General features: G+C 47.1%; 1 protein-coding gene, 1 long non-coding RNA gene and 1 pseudogene across 3 annotated transcripts in view; 1 reads left to right on the top strand and 2 right to left on the bottom strand.

The window, feature by feature from the left end:
- LOC135909552 (uncharacterized) overlaps positions 1-9,741 on the bottom strand; it is a 218,299-nt pseudogene extending 208,558 nt beyond the window's left edge.
- A 2,298-nt stretch (positions 9,742-12,039) lies between these two features.
- Positions 12,040-13,071, top strand: LOC135909593 (tigger transposable element-derived protein 6-like). Its single transcript, XM_065441564.2, has one exon. The coding sequence runs from the start codon at positions 12,073-12,075 to the stop codon at positions 13,069-13,071; it is 999 nt and encodes a 332-aa protein (XP_065297636.2). The 5' UTR covers positions 12,040-12,072.
- An 8,422-nt stretch (positions 13,072-21,493) lies between these two features.
- LOC135909553 (uncharacterized) overlaps positions 21,494-26,787 on the bottom strand; it is a 139,724-nt gene continuing 134,430 nt past the window's right edge. Inside the window, exons 4-5 of one of the 2 annotated variants that reach the window (XR_011507553.1) lie at positions 22,442-22,633; positions 21,496-22,376 (exon numbers count right to left, since the gene is read on the bottom strand). This is a non-coding gene — a long non-coding RNA (uncharacterized lncRNA). Of the gene's footprint in view, positions 22,634-26,787 lie in introns of both variants that reach the window. The other variant, XR_011507552.1, reaches the window with a different exon arrangement.

Here is a 26,787-nt window from a genome sequence, read left to right as displayed (position 1 = left end):
AGTGGATTGCCAGTCTGCGAGGCAAGACTGCAGAGAGCCGCCAGGTGCGACACCGCGACACGGGCGCCTACCATTGGCTGAAAGTGGCGTCATCGGAGCGGACTCTCCCATTGGTGAAACATGACGTGACTTACAGTGCTCGAAGGGTTTATAAGAAGCCTTCCAGAGAGACCTGAGCATTCTGGGACATGCCCTGATTCCCTGATTCACCTCTCTCGAACTTCTTGCCGCGGGCCGCAGCGTCCGAGTTGCTGCCGGCCCGTAATGTCTGTACGACTGTTAATTGACGCTCACCTCTCTTGTATATAATGTAGAATAAAATCCTCCCAAGTTTTTGGGTTCTCATCCCGAAGTCCGTACCCCAAACCCTACATCTGGTTGGCAGCGGTAGGATCGCCTCCGAATGCATCAGCTGGTGGCAGCGCTACGGATAAACCTTCGCCAAGAGAGATACTAAGGAACCGGGAAGAGCGAAGAAGAGAGAGCCTTCGTCGAAAGAGGTCCGAAGAAACTGGGAGTAGCGAAGAAGGAGCGAGCCTTCGACTCAGGGAGTCCGGAGGAACCGGCAACAGCGGACAAATGAACCGGATGGCAGGGTGCTGCAACCGTAAGTGAGCGCGTGGTTTTTTTCCTTATGATTCGCCAGACTCAAAGGTTGTGTGTTCAATTTTGATAGTTCTGGGAATCGGGGGTTTGATGCATTGTGTGTTTGCACAAATTAAATAAGGAAAACAGTTTTAACCACCTGTCGGGGCAGCTGCCATGGATCTTAGAAGGTTGACGAGGTTAGACTTGTTGTTGGTGTGCGACGATTTGGGAGTTGAGGCGGACGAACGGATGGAAACGCCAGCTATCATAAAGGCGATTAACGATAGTGGCAATGATGATAAAAGCATTGAGCTTGCTTGGGAACTGATACAGGAGCCACGGGAGCGTGTGCGTCGTGTATGTTTGCGAGAGCGTCGTGAACTTAGGAGTAAGCATAGGCGTGAAGCACGCGAGAATGAACGGAAGCATGAGCTTCAAGAACTTACTCTTAGGTGTGAGCGTCACGGACGTGAGAATGAACGCGAACGTGAGCGAGAGGAAAAGTATGAGAGAGAGAAGGCAGCACTGATCAAAGAGATACAGCAATGTGATCAGTTATTGGCACAGAGACAACGGCTGTCTGAGAATTCTGTAAGTAGTACAGAGCGAAAGAATGAGGAAGCATCTAGCAGATTTTCGCCAGAAGCCGACGAAAAGAGTAGTGCCTGTGAGATTGGCTGCAGATTCATAAGTGAAGGGAAAAGGCTAGCAGCTAACGATGCCTTAGTGGCAACAGAGGCCGTTAAAGGCCAGAGTGAGAGCGACGAGGTGCTGTGCCAACAGATGACTGTGGAGACAGCTAGGCCAGCCGCGAACAAATTGGCACGGTTACCGAGCGTGTGCGTCGCTGGTAATGTTAGCGAGATTGCTAGCGAAGAAAAGGGTACTGTTGACGCGCCAGACGCGAGCACCCATGTAGAGCCAGAGGTGCGTGCAGAAGTGAAGTGCGAGCTGGACGATGCAGTTGAGAATAGTTCTCGGGGTGGCGAGCTCCGTAGCTCACGAGAGAACAACTGCATTGTTCAGGGATCGGTGCGGCTCTCCGCCAGTCTAGGTAGCCTAGAGAGGGATGATTCAGTTATTAATCATTCGGACTGTGCGCGTGAGACAGCGATCGATACCGACGGGCTGTGTGCCGATGCACAGCGTGAGCTGGGCAATGTAGTAGAGGGCAGTTCGCAAGAGTGCGAGTTGTCTAACTCGAGTAAAGCCTGCTGCATTGTTCCAGAGTCGGTTGGGCTGTCCGCCAGCCGAGGCAAAGTGAGTGTTGATTTAAGTGAAAATCACTCAGACTGTGCGGGTAAGAGACCGATCCGGGCCGACGAAATGTGTACCGGCCAGCACGAGGCACGAGGCGACATGAAAGCGAGTGCAAAGAGAAAGCGCCTTAAAAAGAAGCGCGGTAAAAACCGAAAGTCGGTAATTAATGTAGCGCCGCCAAAGATGGCGAGAAACCCAAAAGGGCAGGGCGCGAGGAAGAAGGTGCGGTCGTCTAGGACGATGTTGACGCATCCAAAATGGTCAAGCCACCGGTCAAAGGGGGACCGCGAAGAATGTTCTGCGCGGACGCGGACAAAGGGCACGGGGCAGTTAAGCTCCTCGTCGTTCCGTAGTTCTTTTTATAGCTCAGCGTGCAGTTCGAAGAAACGCAAGGTGGCAGGACGAGACCAGGTGGGGAGTACCGACGCGGTCAATCGAGTTCGTGTTGAAAGCGGGGCGCGAGGACGCAAATTGGCAGGAGACCGTAACGTCTTGGGGGAGCTGATAGTTAGTCAGCCCTTTTGTTGTCTCTCGGCAGCCAGAGTAGCTTTCAAGCCGCGACCACCGCGAGGACGGCTCAGAGTATGAGTCAGACATAAACGTTTGGAAAGGGAGGCGAAGAGCCCTTCCGTAGAAATGAAGTGTGTTGTTTTTTATTTTGAGCATAGGAAAGTTTTCGCGATTTGAGACTAGGTTTTCTTTCAATATGTAAAGGTATGAGCTTTGTTTGTGTTTTGGTTTGAGAAAGCTCCGAGATTTGAAAGATGCGTTTTAAGTAAACATGTAGTCTCGCGAGATGCTCATTAATAAGTAGATAGGCTTTTTTTTTGTGTGTGTGAGTACCCTGAGGGTCAAGGTTACTGTTGAGAGGCCTATCGTAACGCGCATGTGTTTTATTTAACCTTCTTTCTTTTTAAGTGTTGAATTTTCTAAGGTTAAGCGCGTAGATTTTCAGTAAGTGCGTGATTTGCACGAAGAAGCGTTTTTAGTTCCATTAGCGCGTGTCCTGTGTGGACGGAAGGAAGCAGACTTTATGACTGGGTTGCTAGTGTGTGTGGAGGGCAGCCGTATTCTGACTTCTTTGTGAACGTGCGTGGAAAGAGTTAGTAGAAGACGCATCATTTTAAGGGTTCTGCGGAGTGTGTAAGTCCCGCAAGTTTAATTGTTCGTTTACGTCACGTGTCCTGTAGGACTTTCAGGGAAGAAACGTGAGTAAGCGTAAATGAAAAGTTTGCCTACAACGCAAGTACGCGTTTTGTTTAGTGACCACAAGGCTAGTGCGCTTGTGATTACGTACTTGTGAGGTTGACCAGTTTGTTCAGTGGCACCAATACGTGCGATAAGTACGCCACTGCGATAGATTGGAAACATGCTGTTCGTGTGGTTAGGCCACTTAAGTTATGTTCGGCTGTTTTCATTTGTTGTCTGCATCGTCAACGACCCTTTTGTTTTGCAGCAACAATAATACTCTGGTCTTGTCGGCAATCGAGGAGAAATGAATAGCTGTTTGGAAGAGTGGTTGGAACTGTTGTCAAAATTGGGGAACTAAAAGATCAGGGTTGATTTTGACTCAGTAATAGCCTGGCGAGTCAGGGGTGAAGAGCCTGCGCTTACACGTGGGGCAGCGCTGTGTTGTTTTGTTTGTTTGACGTCTGTTCTCCAGGGCCAAGGATCCCGAAGTTCGTCAAACGAGGCTCGACCCCAGTACCCTGCAGCTTCTATCAGCGTTCCTCATGGCCAGCGAATTGAGTTCACCGGCCATTCAGAACTACCGGGGCGAGGACGAGCTGTTAGATATGGCGCCGTTTCCTGAGGCTACTTCGAGTTCCCCAAACCACTTCGATTTGCAGCACAGCTAATTGAGGAATGCAGAAGCAGGAAAGTGCATTCCAGAGAAGCGGCCGAGCAAACAAGTTTAAGGCAACAAGTTCACGTGCCAACAAGTTCGTGCATCGCCGGGATTAGAAGGGGGCCTCGTACAATGGAGCTCAATCGTCCCCCTTCGGCTTTGAAGAAGGCATCTGCTACCGCTGCGGAGCCGAGCCACCGGTTGCAGGTGGGCCCTTGTGCAATGAAGCATGAGCGCCCCCCCTCCTTCTCCAGCCTAGAAGAAGTGGATTGCCAGTCTGCGAGGCAAGACCGCAGAGAGCCGCCAGGTGCGACACCGCGACACGGGCGCCTACCATTGGCTGAAAGTGGCGTCATCGGAGCGGGCTCTCCCATTGGTGAAACATGACGTGACTTACAGTGCTCGAAGGGTTTATAAGAAGCCTTCCAGAGAGACCTGAGCATTCTGGGACATGCCCTGATTCCCTGATTCACCTCTCTCGAACTTCTTGCCGCGGGCCGCAGCGTCCGAGTCGCTGCCGGCCCGTAATGTCTGTACGACTGTTAATTGACGCTCACCTCTCTTGTATATAATGTAGAATAAAATCCTCCAAAGTTTGTGGTTTCCATCCGCGAAGTCCGTCCTCCAACCCCTACAGTATGTCCCAGGTTCGTTTCTTGAAGGCAGGATGCTACTGGTGATAACTTCTTTATGATGTCTTTGATGTCACTTAGATTGCGAATTAGGCCTCTGCAATTCGAACGAATGACGAAAGCCATCTTATTTGGCGTCAATGACGCCGGGGTTTTCGGATCGACCTCTATCGCCTTTTCCGGGGCACTGGACGATCGAGAGTCAGGCGCCGAGATGCACGTCTCAGGCCATGGGGTACTGTTCAACTTCTGGGGGCTGTGGCACTGTGGCCTGTCTGTGATGCTGATGGAGCAGCACTGGCTGCAGTCACCAAGGGGGCGGTTGGGGTTCCTACTGGAGTACCGGACGTGGACCCTGTAGATTCCCGAGACCAGTGTGGCGCTGCCCCCTGCCACGTCACACTGGCATAGCTTACTTGAGGTAAGTGCGCTAGCCTTTTCCTCGTTTCATGGAATGAAATATTTTCCTTTATAGTTACTGCAATTATTTCCTTTTCTCTTTTCCAGCAAGGGCAGGTCCATGAGTAAGCTGGATGATCGCCCTTGCAATTGACACATTGTGCGGGAGGATTGCAGTTGTCGGATGGTCGTTGGCACTACACTTCGCGCATGTTTCCTTTCCTCTGCATGCCTGTGATGCATGTCCGAACCTCTGGCACTTGAAGCACCGCCTCGGGTTCGGTATGTATGGCCGGATGTTGATTTTCAGGTAGCCTGCGTCGAGTGAACTTGGCACAGTACTGGAGCCAAATGTGAGTATTACGTGTTTTGCGGGGATCTATTGGTCGTTTCGCCGAAGTGTTATCCTTTGTACCTTGATTACTGGTTGCTCCTGGAATCCCTCAAGGAGCTCTTTATCAATGAAGTTCAAGAAAACTGATATTACTCGTCTGCTGGCATGGAGCAAGCAATGTGGAGAAATTGTGACATTAATGTCACCGATGCTTTTGAGTTCACTGATTTTTGCGACTTCTTTCTTTGTCAGTTCGTTGACAAGGTCTCCGCTTGCCATCTTTGATGCTTTGTAGCCTGATCCGATCGTGTTTGATAGGCATTTGGACAGTAAGAAAGGCGATTTTCTAATAGTTGTGTTGCCTTCACTGTGAAGGACATGGAACTTTGGGAAGGTGTCATGGTTTGGTTTCAATAGGAACTGAAATGTTGCTTCGGTGCGCCCTCATTTTTGAGGGCGATCTTGGATGAGGGGAAAAGTGTTTGCCATGTAAACAGTGGAAAATGCTAGTGTTTCCACCACCGAGCCCAACTAGGGGAATACCCAAGACAGGATACATTACACACGGTTAACCCTTGCCGCCAGGAAATACGGAAGTAATAAGAAGTGAAGAGAAGACAGGAAAGATGAAAAAGTGGGAGAGAAAGACGACGATTGGAGAGGAGGACAGGGAAAGACGACTGCCGATTTTCTCCAGGTGGGTCAGTCTGGAGGTGCCGTCTATGTGAAGCCGAGGCCGAAGAGGTGTGTTGCCTCCGCCGGGGAGTCAAAGGTCCGAACACCCAGCATCGGCTTAACCCTCAGGATCCTCCTTTCCCCAGACACGGCTTAGGCACGCATGGCTACACGCAGGAGGGCCCAACCCTCATGTGCTCGGGTACGTGGTGTCGCAACACACCAAACGCCTGCTGATGCAGACACCCCTGCAGGGACTTGTGAGAAGACAGAGTTGACTCATAAGCATGCTGTGATCACCTTTGTGCCTGTGCGGGTGGAAAGGTGAAAATATGTGTGCATGTGAGCGTGTGTTGATCAGTCTACCGAGGAAAGAGAGAGGACTCATCGACAAGCTGTGATCACTCGTGCGTGTATGTGTGTAAAAGCACATGCTCATTAGCATCAAATTGTATCAGGCGGTAACTTGTAGTGTAGGTGGTGAGATGGACGTGAAGGACGTGGTGGTGGCGGCGGAGGAGAAGGTGGTGGTGGCAGTGATGTGTGGTCGTGTTAATAGTGTCTGTATAGAAATAGAACTTGTAAGCGAGTGCAAATAGCACTTTTTCTAATTAGAATACGAATAGTGGTACACGTCAATGTGTGCAGTTTTTGAAAGATTCGTTGCAGAAAAATACAGTGGAGCTTAATCATGCGTTATGTCAATTATATTCGAAAAGTATCTGAAAATTTGAGTGCAAATTCGATAGTTTAAAATAACCTTGAACATGCGCTGTTTGATCATTCGACTAATTGAACAGGAATTTATCCTTATTCAATTTGCTGTCCAAAAATTTCGTGCATTCACACACCCCTAGGAATGGGCCTTATTTTATGTGTGAGAGTTGGGAATGGTATGTATGGGTGTGATCTTCATGTCCTGAAAAGGGAGTCCTGGTTTGGAGTTGTCTTGCATTACCGTCAATCTCTGGTCGTTTTGACATGTTATGCAATGCTGCAGTGCCAGTGTTAAGATAGCCAGTACTGTATGTTTCATCCTCAATTTTTGGGGGGTGTGAATGATTTCAAGCTGGCTCTTGCTCAGTTCAGTATGAATTTGTTTGTTTGGAGTTACGTCTTTGTTAGTACATGTCCCAGCAATTTGTTGACTGAAAATGCACTGCTTTTTGAACCCTGTCCAGCCATTGGTCAAGTTCTCGTATGAAATAATGTTCTTCGATGGCCTGAACATATATTTTTCCAATTTTGGAGCACTTGACTGAGTGTGTGTTGGAGTACCTCTACTACACGTGTCCTTTAATTTGTATGCACTGTGATCCATGCCACTAGCCGTCTGCCTGGCATCTAGTTAGAGGAGGCGTTGAGCCAACATAGTGGGATCACTTCGGGATGCTTACGTTAGTTCCAATATTTCCCACTAGAGGTGCCGTAACATGCGCAATTTTATCTTACAAGCTTTCTCCTACAATTACCGAAGCATTCTTATTGCATACAAAAGACGGCACAATGATCAGTGCTAATTAGATATTGTACTCTTTATTAGTAAGTTTATTGTTTCTTTGTCACTCTAAACACAAATAGCGTTCAGCATCATCAATCTTTCACATGACCTTTTGCTGGATTTGAAATTTTTATCGTTTTTACCGGTATTTTCGAGTGCACAATGGCATGGAGTCATTAGTTTGTACACTTGCACTGGTTGCTTCTTTGTTGCTAAAACTAGTTTATTGCACTTTGACGTCTCGCGTTATTTAACTTGAGGTGAAGTGACGTGTTTGCAAAGGGACATGTAAGCCTGAAAGCTAGGTTTCAGTCATGAGCCATTCGGAAGACATCTCCATCGAAACGGGAGCTGGATTCCACTTCGGCTGACAATGCTAATAACGGCGAGTTGTTTAACACCGCTGCTTGAATAGTTATATAAATATTCGTCTCAATAATTACAAGCAAAGACAAGTTAACGAACTAGATCCTGCATTACGCATGAGCAGTCAGGATCATCCGTTGCTGTTTCCTAAATAAACCTTTAGTTGCAAGGCCATCGTTATACACACACAATCAGGAAAGAAAGAGCGATATCGGAACGCGCGTCACGTTTTTTTATTTTATTGTAGCTATGGCCACAGGTGACTAAGCAGCCTTCTCAATATACATATAAAACTTTTTTTCGAGTTTGCCGGCCACTTCTTTCATCCAATGATATTTTAATGTTTAATGGCGCAAGGGCCAAGTATGGCCAAAGAGCACCATGTCCGTGGTAATGAGTTCGCAGTGTAATTACGAGTTCCATGAAGTGCCTTAAAGGCGCCTTAAAAGTAGTCGCTCTAAAGTGCGTGAAATCTTTCTAATAAGATTATGGCGATGACGTATGACGTGTATTATGAACATTAAGATGCATTTCAAAAGAATGATACAATGTGTAAGATATATCAGGTTATAAGATTGGCTAGAGCACTACTGCTTCCTCAGAGCCCTTGAAACACAAGGGCCTGGAGGCATGTGCTATGCAAAACAATTATCGCAGCGGCATCCTCTGGAATGAGGATGCTCTATGAATTTAATGCGCTTATAACATGTAGGACATCATTTGAGAAGTTGAGGACTGCTTCGATGTTAAAAAGTGGTTTCAGGCCAAGAAACATAGCCAGGTGTAGAAGTATGTAATAACGGTATGCAAGTGGAAAATGTTTCTTTCTGTTTTGGCTTTCCGACACTCCAGGAGCACGTGGAGGATGGTCAGCTTCTCACCACATCTGGCACAGGCTGGAGATTCACTTCCAGTAATTAGAAGATGATGGGTACCAAATGTGTGTCCTATTTCGAGACGACAATGGGACATCTGTTCGCCGTGATTGTGTTGCGGAGGGCCAAGAACGTAACTGTGGCTTTATCACGTGCAGTTTGTTATTTATTTCTGCGTCCGACATGCGTTGCCCGTGCTTTCAGATCTATGAGAGGCACCGAAGCAGTAGTATTAACAGCAGGGGATGGATTTGACGTGGCCATCTGGTCTGCCTGAACATTACCTTCGATTCCCCTGTGGCCAGGTACCCAGCATAGAAATATATGCTGGTTTGATAGATAAGCTTTTCACAGGTTGGAATAGACCTCAGTAAGTACGGGATTTTTATGTTTGCAGAGTGACATTAAGGCCTTCAGCGCACTTAGGGAGTCTGTATATATAACGGCTTTTTAGAGTTTTGATTTCTTTATATGCTTTACAGTGAACAATATAGCGTAGACCTCTGCCATAAAGATACTTGTTTCTGGATGTAGTACATCGGATTCCGAGAAAGATGGATCGACTGCTGCATAGCACACTCCGGCATGCGACTTGGAAGCGTCTGTGTAGAACTCTGTGCACGAGTGCTTGTACTAAAGTTCTAGGAAATGCATTTGGATTTCAACCTCTGGAGCATGCTTTGCACTCTGGAGCACGCTTCTACTTTAAGAATTCAATGTGAAACTTTACATTTGGTCCTTGCTGACGGGACAACAAATTTCATTGATTTAATTGTAAAATGGTGGAGCATTGTGTCAAGCAACCTAGAGCGCCAAAATTTTAAGCTCGTTCTCAAGATTTTTAACACCTTTGTGTCTTCTGCTATAAGAATTCAAGGTGAAACTTTACATTTGGTCCTTGCTGATGGGACAACAAATTTCAGTGATTTAACTGTAAAAAGGTGGAGCATCGTGAATGTGAAAACTCCTCAGAAAGGCTGCAGGCTGAAGGATGTCTGGCAACAGCCAGTGCGCAACATCACCAGCGAGCAGCTGCAGTACCCGGACAAGTTTGTTAGCTGGCTTGATGCCTAGAAGGACAGGTGCGTGCAAATAGGCGCTCTGACAAGACCCACGCTGCTTTACGGCTAACTACATATGCCCTGATCGAGGTGTCTAGATACTGTTTGGAGGAGCTTGGCTTGAGATACATACTCCTCAGCAAGTTCCAGACTCACTTGAGGATCGCTTCAGGAAGTATGGGCGACAATGCGGTTCGCATTGTAACATATTGATAACACAAGTATTCGAGGCTGAGGGAAAGATCCACCTGCAAAACACATTGATTCTGTCAGACATGCCTGAATAATCCAATCAGGATGAAACTGAGCCTAATGCTGAGGAGACAGTCAAGAAGTATGACATCCGCTTGACCAGTACTGAATTAAACAAGCCCCGGCAGGACATGGCAGCGCTGGTCTACATTGCCGGCTACTGTGCAAACATAGCTCTTAAGCGCAAACCATGCGATGATTGCCGCAATTTACTGACTGTCACGAAAAGAGGGCCAGAAGAAAGTGACCATGTGCTGATTGAGAGAATCAGTCGAGGTGGACTGAAGTTCCCACAGCCAGCTGTTATTCACACAGTCCTCTGCGCGAAGGTTGTTTTCGACTGTATCACTAGCAAAGAGCATGAGCCCGTTTCATGCTGAAACTAACCAGCGAGCGATGCTACTTAGTGTGCTTATGTATTTGCTGAGCAATAGCGCAGAACTTGATGCCTGTGGAGTTGGCCACACTCCAGATTCCATAATGAAAAATGTTTTGCTTCCAGCAATAGACATCCTGCTTAAGAACTATGCTGCTCTGAGAAATGAACTAAACAAAAAGAAATCAGATGGAACGAAGAGAAAGTTACTGTGAAATGATGTCTTTGTACTTGTGTATGCTAATGTTTTGTTTGTATATATAAGCTGAAATGTATTCAATCATTCAGTCTGGCAATGAAATGTCTTGTTCTGAATATATTTGCCCGTTGGTATCACTGCTTGAAAATGTGGATAGCATATACATTTGAAAAATATAGATAACAAAATCCTCCTAGCTGATATATTTATGTTTTGTAAATTGGTACGCCCCTGGGCGACGAGAAACAGCAAATCATAACGCGTGTTCCGCCCTGTAAACTCAACTGTTCAGTGGCCTGACACAGGGCAAAAGATTACAAAACTGTGGAGGCAGTTCAAAGTAGTTGTTGGCAAGTACTCGACTCCTACAATAACTTGAAAAACCTGAGGAACCCTTTGACCAGAGGGCAGTCCATTTTTCTACCCCCAGACATAGTGTTTAAACACAAACTGCCTTCTAATGCGGTCAGCCTTGATCACGTCAAGCAACTGGTTGAGATTGATTCCAAGCTTCAATTGAACATTGCGCCCCATTTGAAGGCAGATTGCTTAAACCCAGGGCACTTTAAAAAAATGAAAGTGTGTCTGGCATTCTCACTTTTGAACCATGACAGTGCAGCTGCTTTACGGTTTCTTGCGCAAAAAGGAGTACAGTCGAACCCCTCTACAACGAACGCCGCTTCAACGAAATGTCCGGTTCAACGAATAATTCTCAGTTCCCCGTCAGCTGCCCATAGGAGTCAATGCATAAATATCCTCACCACAACGAACACTTTTTCTTATGCCGTTCCGCTTTAACGAAATCTGACGAAGTAATTCCAGGCTCGAAACTTAATTTGCCGCGCAGGAAACGCAATTTCGAACATTTTGCACATAAAAAAGCGTCTGCAAAGTTATCATCGCGTGTTGGCACCACAAGAAACTGCCGTTGATGACCGAGCATGGGGGCCGCCATTGCTCGATGGCGACGGCGATGAGACTGGCCTGCCTTTGGGATTGGCTTGAAACTTTTTAGCCGCAGACAATCCAAAGCCGACGCTCAGGCGTCTCGTCAGACCACGCTGCATCTCGGCGCCGTTGGTGTGTGCTAGTGCAATTGGCAGTTCGTGTTGTGCACGTGTTGCGGTATTCGATTTGATCAGAGAAGCCGTTCTGTTTTAGCGTGCTTTCCGACATGGCGCCGCCATGTCGAAAGTTTTTATCCCTGAAGGATAAAGCTCGGATCCTGGCCGCAGTCGCAAGCGGAGAGAAGAAAGGCGACGTTGCGAAGAAGTTTGAGATTTCTCCCAGTTCGCTGTCCACCATCTTGAAGTCAAAAGAAGCAATAGAGCAAGCTCTTGCTTCGGGCACATCAGCCAAGCGGAAGAAGCTGACGCCGTCGGCGCACGAAGACCTCGACAAGGCCATGTACGCGTGGTTTGTCGAGACGAGGGCAAAAAACATACCGATCAGTGGAAACGCCGTGCAGCAGAAGGCCCTGAATTACGCTTGCCTGCTGGGAATCGACGATTTCAAGGCGAGCACAGGCTGGCTCAGCAGGTTCAAGGCCCGCCATGACATTGTCGGCAAGACGCTCTCTGGCGAGTCGGCATCGGCAGACACAGGCAGCGCATCCGCCTGGATCTCTACAAACGTTTCGACGTTGTTGAAAGACTATGCCAAGTGTGACATATACAACGCTGACGAGACAGGCCTGTTTTACGATATGCTGCCGTCAAAAACCCTCGAAATGAAAGGTCAGCGTTGCCACGGTGGTAAACATAGTAAGAAGCGCGTGACCGTGCTGCTGTGCGCCAATGCGGACGGATCAGACAAGCGCCCACCGCTAGTCATTGGGAAGAGTGCGAGGCCCCGTTGCTTTAAAGGTAACAGGAGCCTTCCCGTAAAATATGTCGCCAACAGCCGCTCCTGGATGACGCGGGCCATTTTCTCCGAGTGGGTCGCGTCATTTGACTGCGACATGAGGAGGCAGGGCCGGCGGGTGTGCTTATTGCTGGACAATTGCTCCACCCATCATATTCTGGATGTGGAGCTCACAAATGTGGAGCTTAAGTACTTTCCGCCGAACTGCACTTCGATCATACAGCCACTTGACCAAGGTGTCATTAGAAGTATGAAGTGCGCCTACCGCGAGCGAGTGATGCAGCGTCTCCTATTGAACGTGGAGACCGGTCGCGACACCAAGTTAGACCTGTACATGGCGCTGCAGATGATGGCTGCTGCGTGGGCTGCAACTGGACAGCCAGTTATTGCGAACTGCTTCACGCACGCTGGCTTCAAGCTCGGAGACCCAGACATCGACTCCGCTGAGGATGCTGCTGACTGCAACGGAGCAGTGCAACCGCCAGCAGACGTAATTGCGTCCTGGGCGGCCCTTCAAGGTGCCGGAAGTGTGCCATCCAGTGTCGAGCTGGACGATTTCATCGACGCTGACGTCAATGTGATCGCCCGTGAAGAATTGAGCGACGAGGACATCATAAAAAGTGTCCGCGACGACGGGGGGCAGTCGGATGACGACGAAGTGCCAGACCTGCATCCACCGGCCACATCTCGCGTACTGGATGCGTTCGATGTCATCAGAAACAGCGTGGCTGTGCATGATGACGACGTCGCGATGCAGCTACTCTCCGAATGCGAAAATCGCGTCATGATGCTCCTAGGAAAAAAAGGGAAGCAGTCCACACTGCTTGACTTCTGGAAATAAAAGTTTGTTTGTGGTTTACCAGTTCAGGTTAGCCATATTTTTGTGAATTTCACAACAACGAAATTTTCGCTTCTACGAATTTTTTTTCGTGCACCGTCAATTTCGTTGTAGCGGGACTCGACTGTATTGCCTCAAGCTGCACTGACAACAGTATGGTTTCTTGAAGTAATCTTCAAATGGTTCAACATAATGTTTTCACAAACTACCAAGCTTGCAATCTGTATGCTAGATGTCACCTTTGTTCTCGCTCTAATTAGAGCCCGACGTCTCTGTTCTCCGTGCCCGCTTGTCTCCCACGTCCGCGCTTTCGAGCGTAGCCCTTTTTAGGGCTCCCAAGGGAGCGGGCCTTACCATTATTATCTCCGCTACATTCTATATGTAGCATATCCACTTAATGTTTCTCCATCATGGAAGCAAACTACTTACCGTCCGTCAACATCGGAGCAAGCGACCTCGTCCGTTCCCGGAACTTCGAAGCACTCCTCAAAGAAAACGGCAGGATTCTACGATCCCATCAACCCAGCTCGTCCTCCACGGTTAAACGAGTGCGAAAACTCTGAGTTACGAACTCCGGCCGTGAACGTGCACCTCCCAGAAGGATCCTGGCGAAAACTTCCTTCGAAGAAGCCCCAGGAAAACCCCCAGTCCAATCTCAGCCTCCTGTCGCTGACGAGACGACGCCAATGCAAGCATCTCAGAGTTCCCCCTCTTGTGAACCTTTCAGCGACCCTGAAGCCGAGGACATAACGACAGTAGTGCGCATTTTGTGTCACTGGCCACTACGGAACACCTCGCTTCAATGACGCAACACTGCACCCTTGTCACACGCCAACCTCTCATTCCCGCGGACGTCCTTCCGGTCTCCACCGACAGTAATGACAGTCGTGAAAAAAGCGGGGAAAGCAACGATTCGAGTCCCGGTACATCTACAAGCAGTGCCAGCACCTCGCCGGTTTCACCACTTCATGAAATCGCCTCCCCACAACCATCACCCTCTGCTGACAGTTGCAAGCTTACGGCCACAACTACCAGTGACAAAAGTTCAACCTCAACGTTCGCCAGTGACGCCACATCATCCCCACTGGCTTCTGAACCCTGCACCGCGAACTCAATACCTCCCACAGTCAGTTCCGCTGCGGAATGTCACGATGGGCACGCATGCTGCAACCAACACGTCTCTTTGCCCTCCTGCAACGCAGCAGACACAGCAGCAGAGAAAACGTGCTGTACATCTACTCAGCTAGCGATTGTGATTCATCACGTCTTGTGGATTACGAGGCAATTGACTCCTCTGCAAACGCGGGCGACCCGCCTCAAACGCGCCCCGCGAAACACACCGAAGCGTCGTCTGCTAGCGAGGCCACTGCACATGCGTCTCGTTACCGCTGTGCGCGGCGGCCTCCCCTGCTCCTCACCGCTGCCCCATCGCCGTCTCGTCTGCCACGGACATTGCCGCGCTGCCTGTAAACACAGAAGTCTCCGCCCTCCCGTGTTCGTCACTCTTTGCGCGTATGACAGTCTCCTCTCCACGCAGCCGTCCTCTCAACGGCGCACCTCCTGCTACCACTACTCTTGCATGACATTCGCGACGTTCCTGTGCACGCCGCGGCAGCCCCCAAGGACTCGTGCACAGGTGTCCTCTTCGGTGCCGACACATCTCTCGACCCCTACACTGTGTGCACAGACATTGAATCAGCGGTGCCCGTCCTTGGCTGCTATTGTGCGGGACCGAACTTTGCCGTGCGCTTCGCGGGCAGCACACTGCCCATGGAGATCGCACTCTTTAGGATGCGCCGGCCCGTTAACCCGAAGCACCCCCGTCCAACCCAATGTCGCCTTCGCGGTGCCTTCGGCAACGTCAATGCAGCCTGCGTATTGGCATGGCGCTGCCCGAGGTGTGGTGGCAACCATCAAACGGCTGACTGCACTGTGAAAAGCACAAAGTGCCTCAACTGCAGCGGCTGACACAGTGCAACCGAGCCTCGCTGCCCTGACTGGCAGTGTGAACACCACATTGCAGAAAATCGCATTATCGACCTTACCGATCACATGCCGCCAGGCAGCTGACATCGTCCGTGCCGCCGAGAAGCCGGTGCCGTGAGGCCCTCAACCCCTCGCCGCCCCCTCCATCCCCGAGATTCTTCGCGCTTCGACACCAGCCGCACGTTCACCGATGTCACGAATAACCGTCCGGCGAGGTCGCCTGTCGCAGACATCGCGTCGACCCCCTCGCCGGCGGTCCCCGTGGCTCCCACTGACCTGCGCAATGCCGTGATCGCGCTCTTTGCTGTCGCACGCAAGTGCGCCACAGAACTCTTGCTGCATGACTCACTTGCCTGTACGTTGTGTGCCGCTGCTCTCACCGGCCACGGGGCACTGATCAACCATGGCAGTTAGAACTCGCGTTGTTTCTCGGCCATGCATTTTGCAGTGGAACTGCAATTCCCTGCGCCGCCGACACGCTGTGCTTGCAGAGCACCAGCCTCTGTGCGACTACGATGTCCTCGCCTTTCAGGAAACATATGTGCGTGCAGAGGAGGTCTCACTGCCAGGCTACATCGGCTACAGCAGTACCAGTGAGTGCCGCCTTGGCACATTGTGCTTCTGCTCCTTGCCACGCAGCTCCCACCCGCAGGAACGCCCCCGTATCGCACTGTACATCTGTGCCACCCTCCCGTAGGTCCTCATCGAGACAAGTCTATTGTGTAGTGTTGTAATGGAGTGCGTGACCGCTGCCGTGCGCATTCGGGGCACCGACACCTCTGTGGCGTCTGTTTACATGCGCCCCAATTGCAGCTGCAACAGCCACCACCAGAACGACTGCTTTCCTCACGCGCCTGACCACCTCGTTTTCGGCGGACTGTGTCATGTGTAGAGACTAATGCTCACCACCGTAGTTGGGGCAGTGCTATCAGTGATCTCCTAGGTAGAGCACTCCTCGGTGCCGCGTCATCGCTGGGTCCATCCATTCTATACAGCGGGAGGCCGACGTTCATGCCCCGCGGCGGGCACACCCCGACGATCGATCTGGCACTTTTTCACGCACGTAGCGGAGTGTGCGAGGCGCACGTCGACAAGTGCGGCTGTGCCGGCTGGCACTCCCTGCCCGGACATTAAGGGCCGATTTACGCTTGAGCCGCCCATCGCTGCAAGCCACACCACATGCTTGCGGTGGTGCGGCTTGTCGCGTGAAAGATTGCACGTATCAAACACTTGTGCACAAATTTCTGTTTACAAAGTGTAAGGTATACATGTGCACCTAGTGTAAATGGTAATTTGTGCACAAGTGCTGCATATGCGCAATTTTTCGCGCGACCACAAGCATGCGGTGCGGCTTGCGGCGATGGGTGGCTCGAGCATAAATCGGCCCTAAGCTGCTGAACATACGCGCTGACGTGCCCAGCGCCGCGCCGTCCACACGGGTGCCGCGTCTTATTGGACTAGGGATGCGCTGGGAGACCAAGATGCTTGTAAAGTCACTCAAGCTGCGTCTGTCCTGCGGGTCCCAAGGCTACAGTCTGCTGAGAAATCAAGGTTTACCGTTTCCGTCCGAGCGCACACTCCAACGACATTTGGAGAATTTCAAGTTTCAGCCAGGGCTTCTTCAAGACATGATCAAGCCTCTCCAAATCAAGGTATACTAAGTTCAAGTTCAAGTTTATTGTTATGACATGTACAAAAAACGGGCTTACATATTATATACAGCATCAGGAGGTCCCAGAGTGAGAAACTGCCAGGGGGACCTCCTATCATTAGTGGGTGCATAAGAGTATTAGAGCAGCAAGTAGAGGGCGAACAAACAAACAAAACAAAAAAAAAACGCGTTAAAGAATACAATTCGTAGGGAACAAGTGCAAATAAATAGAAGACATTTAGATATATAGTAAAAACAACGTTATACAGTAATATCACAATAAATAATCATAAGCAGGAATATCTAGTAATCTAACAAAAATTTGGCTCTTCTGCATATTATGAACTAAGAAAAATACAAAGTGTTTTACAGAAATATGAAGTCCAATGATACAATAATAGAAGTAATGTAAAGAAAATGTAATAAATATGAAAATGTTTTTATGACAAATGACAAGATGCTTCTGCTAACAGTATTCTTTTCATATTGTGTTTAAAAAACTTCAATGAAAGAGATGACTTAATATTAACAGGGATGAGATTCCAAAGTGAAATGCCATGGAAACGAAGTGTAAATTTACCATAGTTAGATCTGATTTTAAGTAATAGAAGGTTATTGCGTTCTGCAAACCTAGTATTATTTTTGTTCATGAGGTTATCAAAAGGAAGACTGTCTAAGGTTATTTCACGATGAAAGAGACGAAATGTAATGAGTGACAACTTATGATAGAACAGCTGTTGAATGGGTAGAACGTTAAGGCGTTGATAGATAGGTAAAGAATGGCACTGGAATGAGCTAAAGGTCATTAATTTTATTGCCTGATTTTGAAGACGTTGAAGTGGTTTGAGATGAATGGCATATGTATTACCCCATGAAGATAAACAGTATGACAAATGACTGTTAATATAAGCATGATACAACGATCTAATTTATGAGGGTTGAAGAATGCGCGTGTTTTAATGATAATGCGGATGCCAAATGAAACCTTCTTTATTAGCGAGTTCACATGGCTATTGAATTTAAGGTGTTTGTCGAGAGTACCGTATGAACGCGTGTAAGGGCCGCACCCGTGTATGGGCCACACCCCCAACTTCCCGAAGCAAATATTTAAAAAAAAAATATCCGTGTAAGGGCCGCACCCCGAACTTTCCACGACCCACGTGTGATTAGCCTTCAATTCGGTGTCTACGGACATTGTATCCCGCAGCTTCAAAGTGACCGGGATTTCCAACGATTTGGACGGAACTGAAGACGACGACTTGTGGGGTGATGAGCCAGAAGAATGCAGCACCAGCTCGGAGTCTGAGGACTCCGCAAGTGATGATGACTGATTGTAAATAGTGATGATTGATGAGGATTATTGTAAATAAACGCGCATTCACTTATTGGTCTGTTTTTACTTGAAAAAAAAAATTTTTTTTTCGTATGTCGCGTGTATGGGCCGCACCCCGAAAATAGGCCCTCGAATTTGTAAAAAAAAGTGCGGCCCTTACACGCGTTTATACGGTAATACCCAGAAATTTAACAGTATCAAATGTCGGTATAACATAAGTATTTAACTAGACAGTTAGTGGAGAAGAAATCGGTGTTTGTGGATTATGAAATAGGACAAAGGTTGTTTTTAAAGGATTGATTTGAAGTTTATTATCAGTGCACCAGGAATACACATTGTTAAGATCAGTGTTAAGTGTGTCTTGAAGTGCGGTAAGCGATTTCTGTGATGAGTAGATGGTAGTGTCATCAGCATATAACAAACAGTTCCAATTGGTAAGTACATTTGGTAGATCATTTATAAATAATAAGAACAACAATGGGCCTAGTATAGAGCCTTGGGGAACGCCACAGTTAATCACTTTAGTAGAAGAGAATTGGCCATTAAGATTCGAGCTTATACAGAAGAATAGAATAATCTAGAGTGTCAAAGGCTTTTGTTAGATCTATGAATATGGCTCCTGCAACAAACCCTTCGTCAATAAAGCATTTAATGTTATCCGTGAAGTTAATTAATGCCAATTCCGTCGAATAATTCCGCCTAAAACCAAATTGGAATGGAGAAAGAAGATTAAATTTATTGAGATAGTGCATTAGACGAGTGTAAATAAGTTTTTCAATGGCCTTACTAAAAAACGGCAAAATGCAAATTGGGCGGTAGTTATTAATGTTTTCACGAGAACCCTTTTTGAACACAGGGATTACTTTACCCTGTTTCATCAAATCAGGAAATATGCCTGTGCTAAAAATTTTGTTACCGATATCTGCAAAAACAAATAATATGTCTGCTGCAACCAGTTTTATTCTAGAAGGCTGAATAGAATCTAGGCCAGGTCCAGTAACATTAAGAGAAGAAATTACCTTTAAAACTTCTTCGGAAGAAACAGGACGAAGAAAAAATGACTGAGGGCAACGTGGGAGATGGCGTAAAACACTAGGCGATAGCGTGTTCTGGCAAGTGGCAAAATGATCACTAAAAGCATTTAATATGTCAGCCTCGGTTGTGCATTCCTGGTTGTCGTAAATCATCTTTTTAATGCCCGTGTTAGACTCTGTAATATTAAGAAATTCTTTAATAAGCTCCCAATTACGCCCGGTATTCACACCGTTCTGAATTATCCGTCTTTCATAATAGTCCCGTTTTGGGCGTTTAAGGATACCAGAAAGGATATTGCTATATTTCTTAAATTTAGTTCGCAAAGCTGTGTTGAACGGCTGCAGTCTCATCTTTTTGTGAAGATTATTCTTTTTTGTTATAGAGCGCAGCAACGCATTTGTAATCCATGGATTTCTGGGAGATGAGAATCTTTGCTGAAAGGACACATGCATTGTGCACTCATCGATATAGTTTGTTAGTGTTGATAAAAATATCGAGTACGCCCTGTCAGGACAATTCTCCTCAAAAACGCTCTCCCAACAAGTGCCTTGTACCTTCTGTATAAATAACGTTTCATTGAAAGAATTTTCGGAATATTGGCGAGACTGCGTACGTTCTGCGACACCCCGAAGGAAGAACAGAGGATAGTGGTCAGTAATGGAATAATCTATTACTCCAGTGGTATAATCAGAAGATGATGAGGAAAATATATGATCTATCAATGTGCAAGAACCAGAAGTGTCGCACCTGGTTGGAACATCGATTAGGGAGGGAAACCGCAGCTAAATAAGCAGTTGGTATAATCAGAACATGACTGACAGTTGGGATTAAGTATGTTGATGTTAATGTCACCACAAATGATGATGTTCTTGTTTTCATTGGTTAAGACGCTGAGTATTTCTTCTAGCTGCGAACAAAAGTTCGAATACGACGATGAAGGGGAACGATAAACGGACGCCAGGATTGTATTCCGGTTATTGAGGGACAGGACATTCCGGTCGAACTCCAGCCAGACAGACTCACACAACAAATTGCGGAACGAAAGATCATGACGACGAGTGTACGAAATCGACGAATTCACAAAAATGGCAGATCCACCACTTCGCTGAACCCCACGGTAACTATATTCACTGGTATATCCAGGCAGACCAAATAGATTGCCATCTACTGGTGTTAGCCATGTTTCAGACAGGCATACCGTATTTACTCGCATAATGATCGCACTCGCGTAATGATCGCACCCCTGAATTTTGTCGTCAAAATTCATATTTTTTTTATTTCCCGAGTAATGATCGCACCCTGAACTTGCCGCAGCGATATGTCGTGTGCCAAGCCTAGCTAATAATGATCGCACTTACCATCTGTCGAATGCTAAGCGAACCACTCGTCTGCACGCACCAAACATTCTTGTGTAGATGCCTCATTTCATTACTTTCATCACTTTCCGCACTTCCATGGCAAAAAGAGGTACAACCAAACTTGCCTTTATTATGGGTAGGCTTTATAATGGTTGTGGTAAAAAAAACAAAAAAGGCGCCTTTCGATTCTTTTCATCTGCACTCGTGAGCACGCAACAAATCCCGCGCGGCAATGATAGTAGCCACGTTTACACTGATACGTTAAAAGTGTGCCTTATTCATACGCCGACGCTTGTAACACTGCTAAGAAATTCGCCTACTCTTAGCCTTAGCGGAAACGTGCCGTGTTAGGATAGTAGTGAAGACAGATGCCGCAGTTTCTGCAGCACGCCGGCCATGGGTTTCTGTCACTGGCAGCTAAGTGCGCCCATCTGTTTCTGTCCCCTCAAAGTGGACATGGCTACGTTATTGCCACAAACTTGCTGATATTATCGATATTATTCATTATTGATACGGAAGAAACTGTTTCAATGCACGTAATGTACTCACGAGAAGAAAAAAAAAGATCGCGTTCTGCGCGTTCGGCTTGCTCCGCCGGCCGCCATTTTTGTTTTGGTGTCCTGCACCCGCATCCCGCAGCAAACGCGGGATGAAAAAAGAATTTTTTTTCACGGGAAATTTAACCCGTGTAATGATCGCACCCCTCAATTTGCGTCAATTTTTCTGACAAAAAAGTGCGATCATTATGCGAGTAAATACGGTATTAACGAAAAATTGTGGTTAAGTAAGGAAGTTCAAAAGGTCATCATGATGTTTGCGCAGACTTCGAATATTGCAGTGAATGAACGAAAATTTGTGCGATTTGTCGTGTAACAATGTTTTCACCTGATCACATGAAAACATGCCTCTATTCATGGTGAGGATTTACTTCGGAAAAACGGGAGTGCAGGCACAGTGATTATGTAAAGATAGCCAGATCGCTTACGCCTGAGATGCGATAAACACGGCTATTCTCAGTCTTTCTAGCTTTGATTGTGCTGTTTTCAGTCTAGAGGAATCGCCATCCTTTAGTCTTCAATTCGAGAGCTCGCGCGAAAAGCCACTTGTTCTCTGGCGTGAGGTGATCATTCACAAAAAACGGGGAATCATTGTTTTGCGAAAATCTAATGGCTGATGTGGTGAGCTTAGCCTTTTTAGCTTTACTAATGAATTCAGTACGCTTCGACCTGGAACAGAATCGTGCAATAATGTTCTTGTCTTTTTTTGCGGGAACACAATGAGCAATGTCAATGTCGTAGGGGACGATAGGACAGCCAATCTTTTCACCAATAGTTTGTGTTACAGCCAGACAGTTTTCACCTTCCGTGACGGGAATGCCTTTTACTTCAACGTTGTTCAGTCGGGAATACTGCTCTAGAGACATGAGACGTTGAGACTTCTTTGCGTTTTCATCCTTTAACAGCTTATTTTCCTTCAAAATGGTCTCATTCTGTACTTTCACGGATTCATACAGTCCATTAAACATGCTAAGACTTTCTTGCATTGATTTCATTTCGGCATGTAGTGTTGCTATTTCTTTCGCTAGCTCAGCACACAACGGCATCTTCAAACAAACACAAGAGACACTTGTGGCAACAAGGCAGCGGCAAAGGTGAATTAGGAAATGCACAAATTTGTAGGAGACAAACCTGTACGAAGTATGGGGACGTAATTAGTTGCGTGCTCGCTGCCGCAACCCTTGCTGCCAAGTAACGGGCTGGCTCATGGACACCCCCTTTTGTAGGCGCTCCGGTAGATACGGTCACTCTGGTAGATGTCGCTTGACTTCACGAGTATGCAGATAACTGCGGGCGTGAGTTGCGACGTGAATCAGCAGATGACGTCACTCCAGCAGATGCCGCTTGATTCCACCAGGCCGTCGATAACTGCAGGCGTGAATTGCAACCTGTACGAAGTATGGGGACGTAATTAGTTGCGTGCTCGCTGCCGCAACCCTTGCTGCCAACTGACGGGCTGGCTCATGGACACCCCCTTTTGTAGGCGCTCCGGTAGATACGGTCACTCCGGTAGATGTCGCTTGACTTCACGAGTATGCAGATAACTGCGGGCGTGAGTTGGGACGTGAATCGGCAGATGACGTCACTCCAGCAGATGCTGCTTGATTCCACCAGGCCGTCGATAACTGCAGGCGTGAATTGCAACCTGTACGAAGTATGGGGACGTAATTAGTTGCGTGCTCGCTGCCGCAACCCTTGCTGCCAAATAACTATGTATACATGAGCCTCATACATGAAAGCGCTACGGTTCTGAATCTGCCTGTAAGACATGAGAGGTAATTGAGTGCTATGAATTGGTAATGGCATTAAGGTTCCTTTTAATAGTATTATCATTTACTATGAGTATACATTAAAGCGACTGTGTTATTTTGTTTCTCTCAATACACTAAAACTTGCTGCAATATTTCAGTCTACAGTATTGCTTTGAAGATAGATCAGAGTATAAATATGGCTGTGGTGGATGTTATATTTACCCTGTGGTGCGTATTGTTTTTTTCCTCCTAGATTGACCTCATGAAGCCTGAAGAGCGCAACGCCACCCTAATGACTGACGAAATGCAAGTTACACCAGGGCTTGTTTACAATCACTCATGTCGCTGTGTTCTCGGCGCTCCGACATTACCTTTATCTGATGGTTCCCTGCCGGAAGATGCGCTAGCTATTCACGGCTTAGTGTTCATGTTAGGAGGTTTGTCCACTAGGTGGAAACAAACGATCATTTAACGGGGAATTCATTCGATGCTGTAACACTGAAGGAAGAAGTAATTAAAGTAATAATGGAATGCGATGCACTGGGATTGAAAATTCATGCCGTGACCTCCGACATGGGGGGGTGGAAACCTGGCGCTCTGGAGGCTATTTGGCATTCGTGCAGGAAGACACAGCCGGCCGCACACAAGCTGTGTTCACCCCTGTGATCCTACACGAAAGCTGTGGTTTTTTGCTGATGTGCCTCACTTACTAAAAAATTTGAGGAACCACTTGACTAAAGGTCAGTTAATTAACCTTCCGGGTGATGTAGTTAAAAGAAATAGCTTGTCAACTAATGTTGTAAACCTTGAATATATCAAGATTCTTGTCTAGCGTGATGCAAAATCTGAGCTCAAACTTGCTCCTCATCTTAATCCTGCATGTGTAGACCCTACTCATTATGACAAAATGAAAGTCAGTTTGGCTTACAGTTTATTTCACGACACATCAGCTGGTTTGCACGTTTTGGTAGGGAAAGGCTTACTGTTGAAAAATGTGCTTTCGATGGCATGGTTTGTCGCAATGGTCTACCGCTGGTCTCCTTGTTGACATCACGAACCAGCAAGCTCGCGTTTAGCAATGCAGATGGTGGAGCTTATGAGGATGGCGTATCATTTCTGAATGAGACAGTCGAATTGTATTCTAAAATTTCTATTGGTGTGCAGACTAAGGCGGTATGGAAGCCTCTTCAAACAGGCATCATTTTGCCAACACTGTCTGCACTCGAAGTGCAAGACATGCTAATAAAGAAGTGCGATTACGAGTATGTTTTATTAAGTAGGTTCAGTCAAGATGGACTTGAGAACCTGTTCTTAACTCTGCGGGCAAAAAACCCCATCCCACGCCTCTATGAGTTGAAGTGCAGCCTTAGGAGCGCAACATTAGCGCAGTTTCTAAGGCCGAGTAGGTACGGTAACTACTCAGATGATGAAGGATTTTCGCTCATAGGTTTGAACGCAGAAAAAGAACAGACTGAAGAGGGCAGCATTATAGCTTCCTCTGACCTTCTAGACTTAAGCTCGGAAGGGGAGGAGTCGCTAGTGTACCTAGCAGGTTACGTTATTTCCAAAATAACAAAGAAGCTTCATTGCGAAGACTGCAGTGCTTCTCTAACTTCTAATGACGCAAGCTGCAGACTAATTCAGCTCAAAAACTACTCCTCATCGCACTTGTCACTCACCAGCCCTTCTGCAAGGGTGGTTGAAGTCATTAAAGTAGCAGAAAACTTTTTCCGTGCAAACAGCGAGGCACTGCTATCAAACCGTGCCAGCACATGCGAAGCTGAGAGAGCAATACTTCAGAGTATTTCGGTGCAAACTTTTTTCCCATCATGTCATAACATAGTGCCTGAAATCATGTGAATGCAAATATTTGTTCGAACTGAGGCTTCTGTGAGGGCACTTGCCGTTACCAGTAGCAAGTGTGGAAGCAAAAGTGTCGGCATGCATGCTGCGGTATCCGGAATACGGTAAAATATTTGAACCTTTGCTGCTGGTGCATATGGCAGCAATACAGCGCGTGTCATCAGCCAGGCTTCTACAAGTAATAAAGGCAGCATCTACACGGATTTACGTGCATTCGCTGTCCTTGGGCCGATTCGTTGCATTTCTACTTTAAGGGACCTAATATTATATTCATATGACGCTTTCATTTCTTCACCGACTTGAATGCTTTTCTGTGTTGCCTGAATGTATTCCAGTAATATATGTCGGATTTGTATATATATCCTAATTCTTTGCGTGATAATCTTGTTTATTTCATTTGCTGTACATGAGTGTTATCGCGCGGCTTTTTGTTGTACGACCTGCCCAAAACTTTGTGAGCATACAAACCAGCTGCTTCGTTTCCTTCAGTTATGTCATGTTGTAAAATTTTAATGTTGCATCTGGTGCACTACTCTGAATAATATTTGTTCTTTTTTCACGCATATCGTCTGGAGGCTAACACCATGCAATGTTTCATGTTACTGGGTTGGAGCTTATGCTACTTCTAACCGGCCGTTTGTATAAATATTTTTATTTTCCGAAGTGTGTGCCATCCTGGATGTTTTGTGTGTTTTCCGTGTAATGTTTCAGGAGTCCCCTGCAATAAAGATTGCATCTGGCCAGATATGTGCTGGTGTGTCACAGCGGCTGTGTTTTCTATGCTCCAGACCTGTACTCTGCGTCTGAAATTTGTGTTGGGGCGGCACGATGTTTTCAGTAAGTAGCTGAAAAAACTGCAAAACCCTGCCGCCTTTTCAGATCTATGGCAATGGCTGTGGCTGGCAGCTTTTTCAGCTCTTAACCCATATATGCCTAGTGTCCTATATGTAGGACACTGAAATTTTTCAAATAACTCGAAAAATTTTTTTTGTCAAAAAGCTAGCGCCCCCTAGGGGGTGTTTCTGAGGCTATGGCCTTCTCGCGTGCAAGTCTTGTTAGCGTGGGAGCACAGCTCGCCACGTGCTTGCAGTTTCAAAATCGGCGTTCTGCGTGAGCTTCGACAAACGCCATGCCGAGAAAGAAAATGTAAGTAATATGAATTGAAATGATTTTTGATGTTTTCGAGATTTTTGTCAGTTATTCCTGAGTAATTGAATATGCTGTGAAAACAATGTCGATGTGGTATAGGCAAAATTTTTTTGTTTACGATCTGTCAAACAGCGGTGTCCTATATGTAGGACGCTAGGCAGATCGGGGGTCGCTGTTGTGTCACTCTGGAACGCGCGATGCGTCGCGCGCGTAGCGTTGAAGTAGCATAGTAAAATACATATGGACGTATGGCAGAAACTTTTTTTTTCCAATTGCAGTCAGAAGATTCCCTGCAGTTCATTTTACCGCAGAAGAGATCCGCAAACACTCAACGACATTCTAAACCAGATTGACGCTGGGGGAGATGTACCGTCTACGGTGGCCATTCTTCCGCCCGAAAATCACGCGGCGGCCGTGACAGATGAAGAAAGCGGTGATGAAGAATGCACCAGCATGGACCATCTGCCGGGGAGCACTCTTCGTGCTGAAGTTCTGGACACTTGTTCAGAGTCAAGTGACGACGAGAACGACCAGGAGCCACCAGCTAAGCAACAGAAACGACGTGTCAAGTGGGATAAACGCGATTTGAACGCGAGTTTCCCAACTCGCCACTCGTGTGATTCAGACTCCGCTGAAGGAGCACCGCTAACTCCAGTAGAAGGCATTTGAAAAATTTTTCGATGATGAAGTCATCAACCTGCTTGTTGCAAACACCAACACCTATGCACAACAGAAGAATCGGTTGTTGAACGTGAACGCAGGTGAGATGAGATGTTTTCTCGGAATTCTGCTTCTCAGTGGCTATGTGCCGGTTCCAAGGCGTCGCATGTTGTGGGAAAACTCACGTGATTCTCATAATGAACTCGTCGCGAACTCTATGAGGCGGGACCGATTTGAAGCCATTTTCACCAACCTACATGTGGCTGACAACAACAACCTAGTACAAGAAGACAAATTCACAAAACTGCGACCACTGTTTAGGCTCTTGAATGAACGGTTTCTGTTGTATGCTCCATTACTAGACTGCTTCAGCATT

Source organism: Dermacentor albipictus, chromosome 7 (genome assembly GCF_038994185.2).
Source record: "Dermacentor albipictus isolate Rhodes 1998 colony chromosome 7, USDA_Dalb.pri_finalv2, whole genome shotgun sequence".
Taxonomy (NCBI): domain Eukaryota; kingdom Metazoa; phylum Arthropoda; class Arachnida; order Ixodida; family Ixodidae; genus Dermacentor; species Dermacentor albipictus.
The sequence above is the reverse complement of the archived record's forward strand: the minus strand, read 5'-3'. Positions and strand labels throughout refer to the sequence as shown.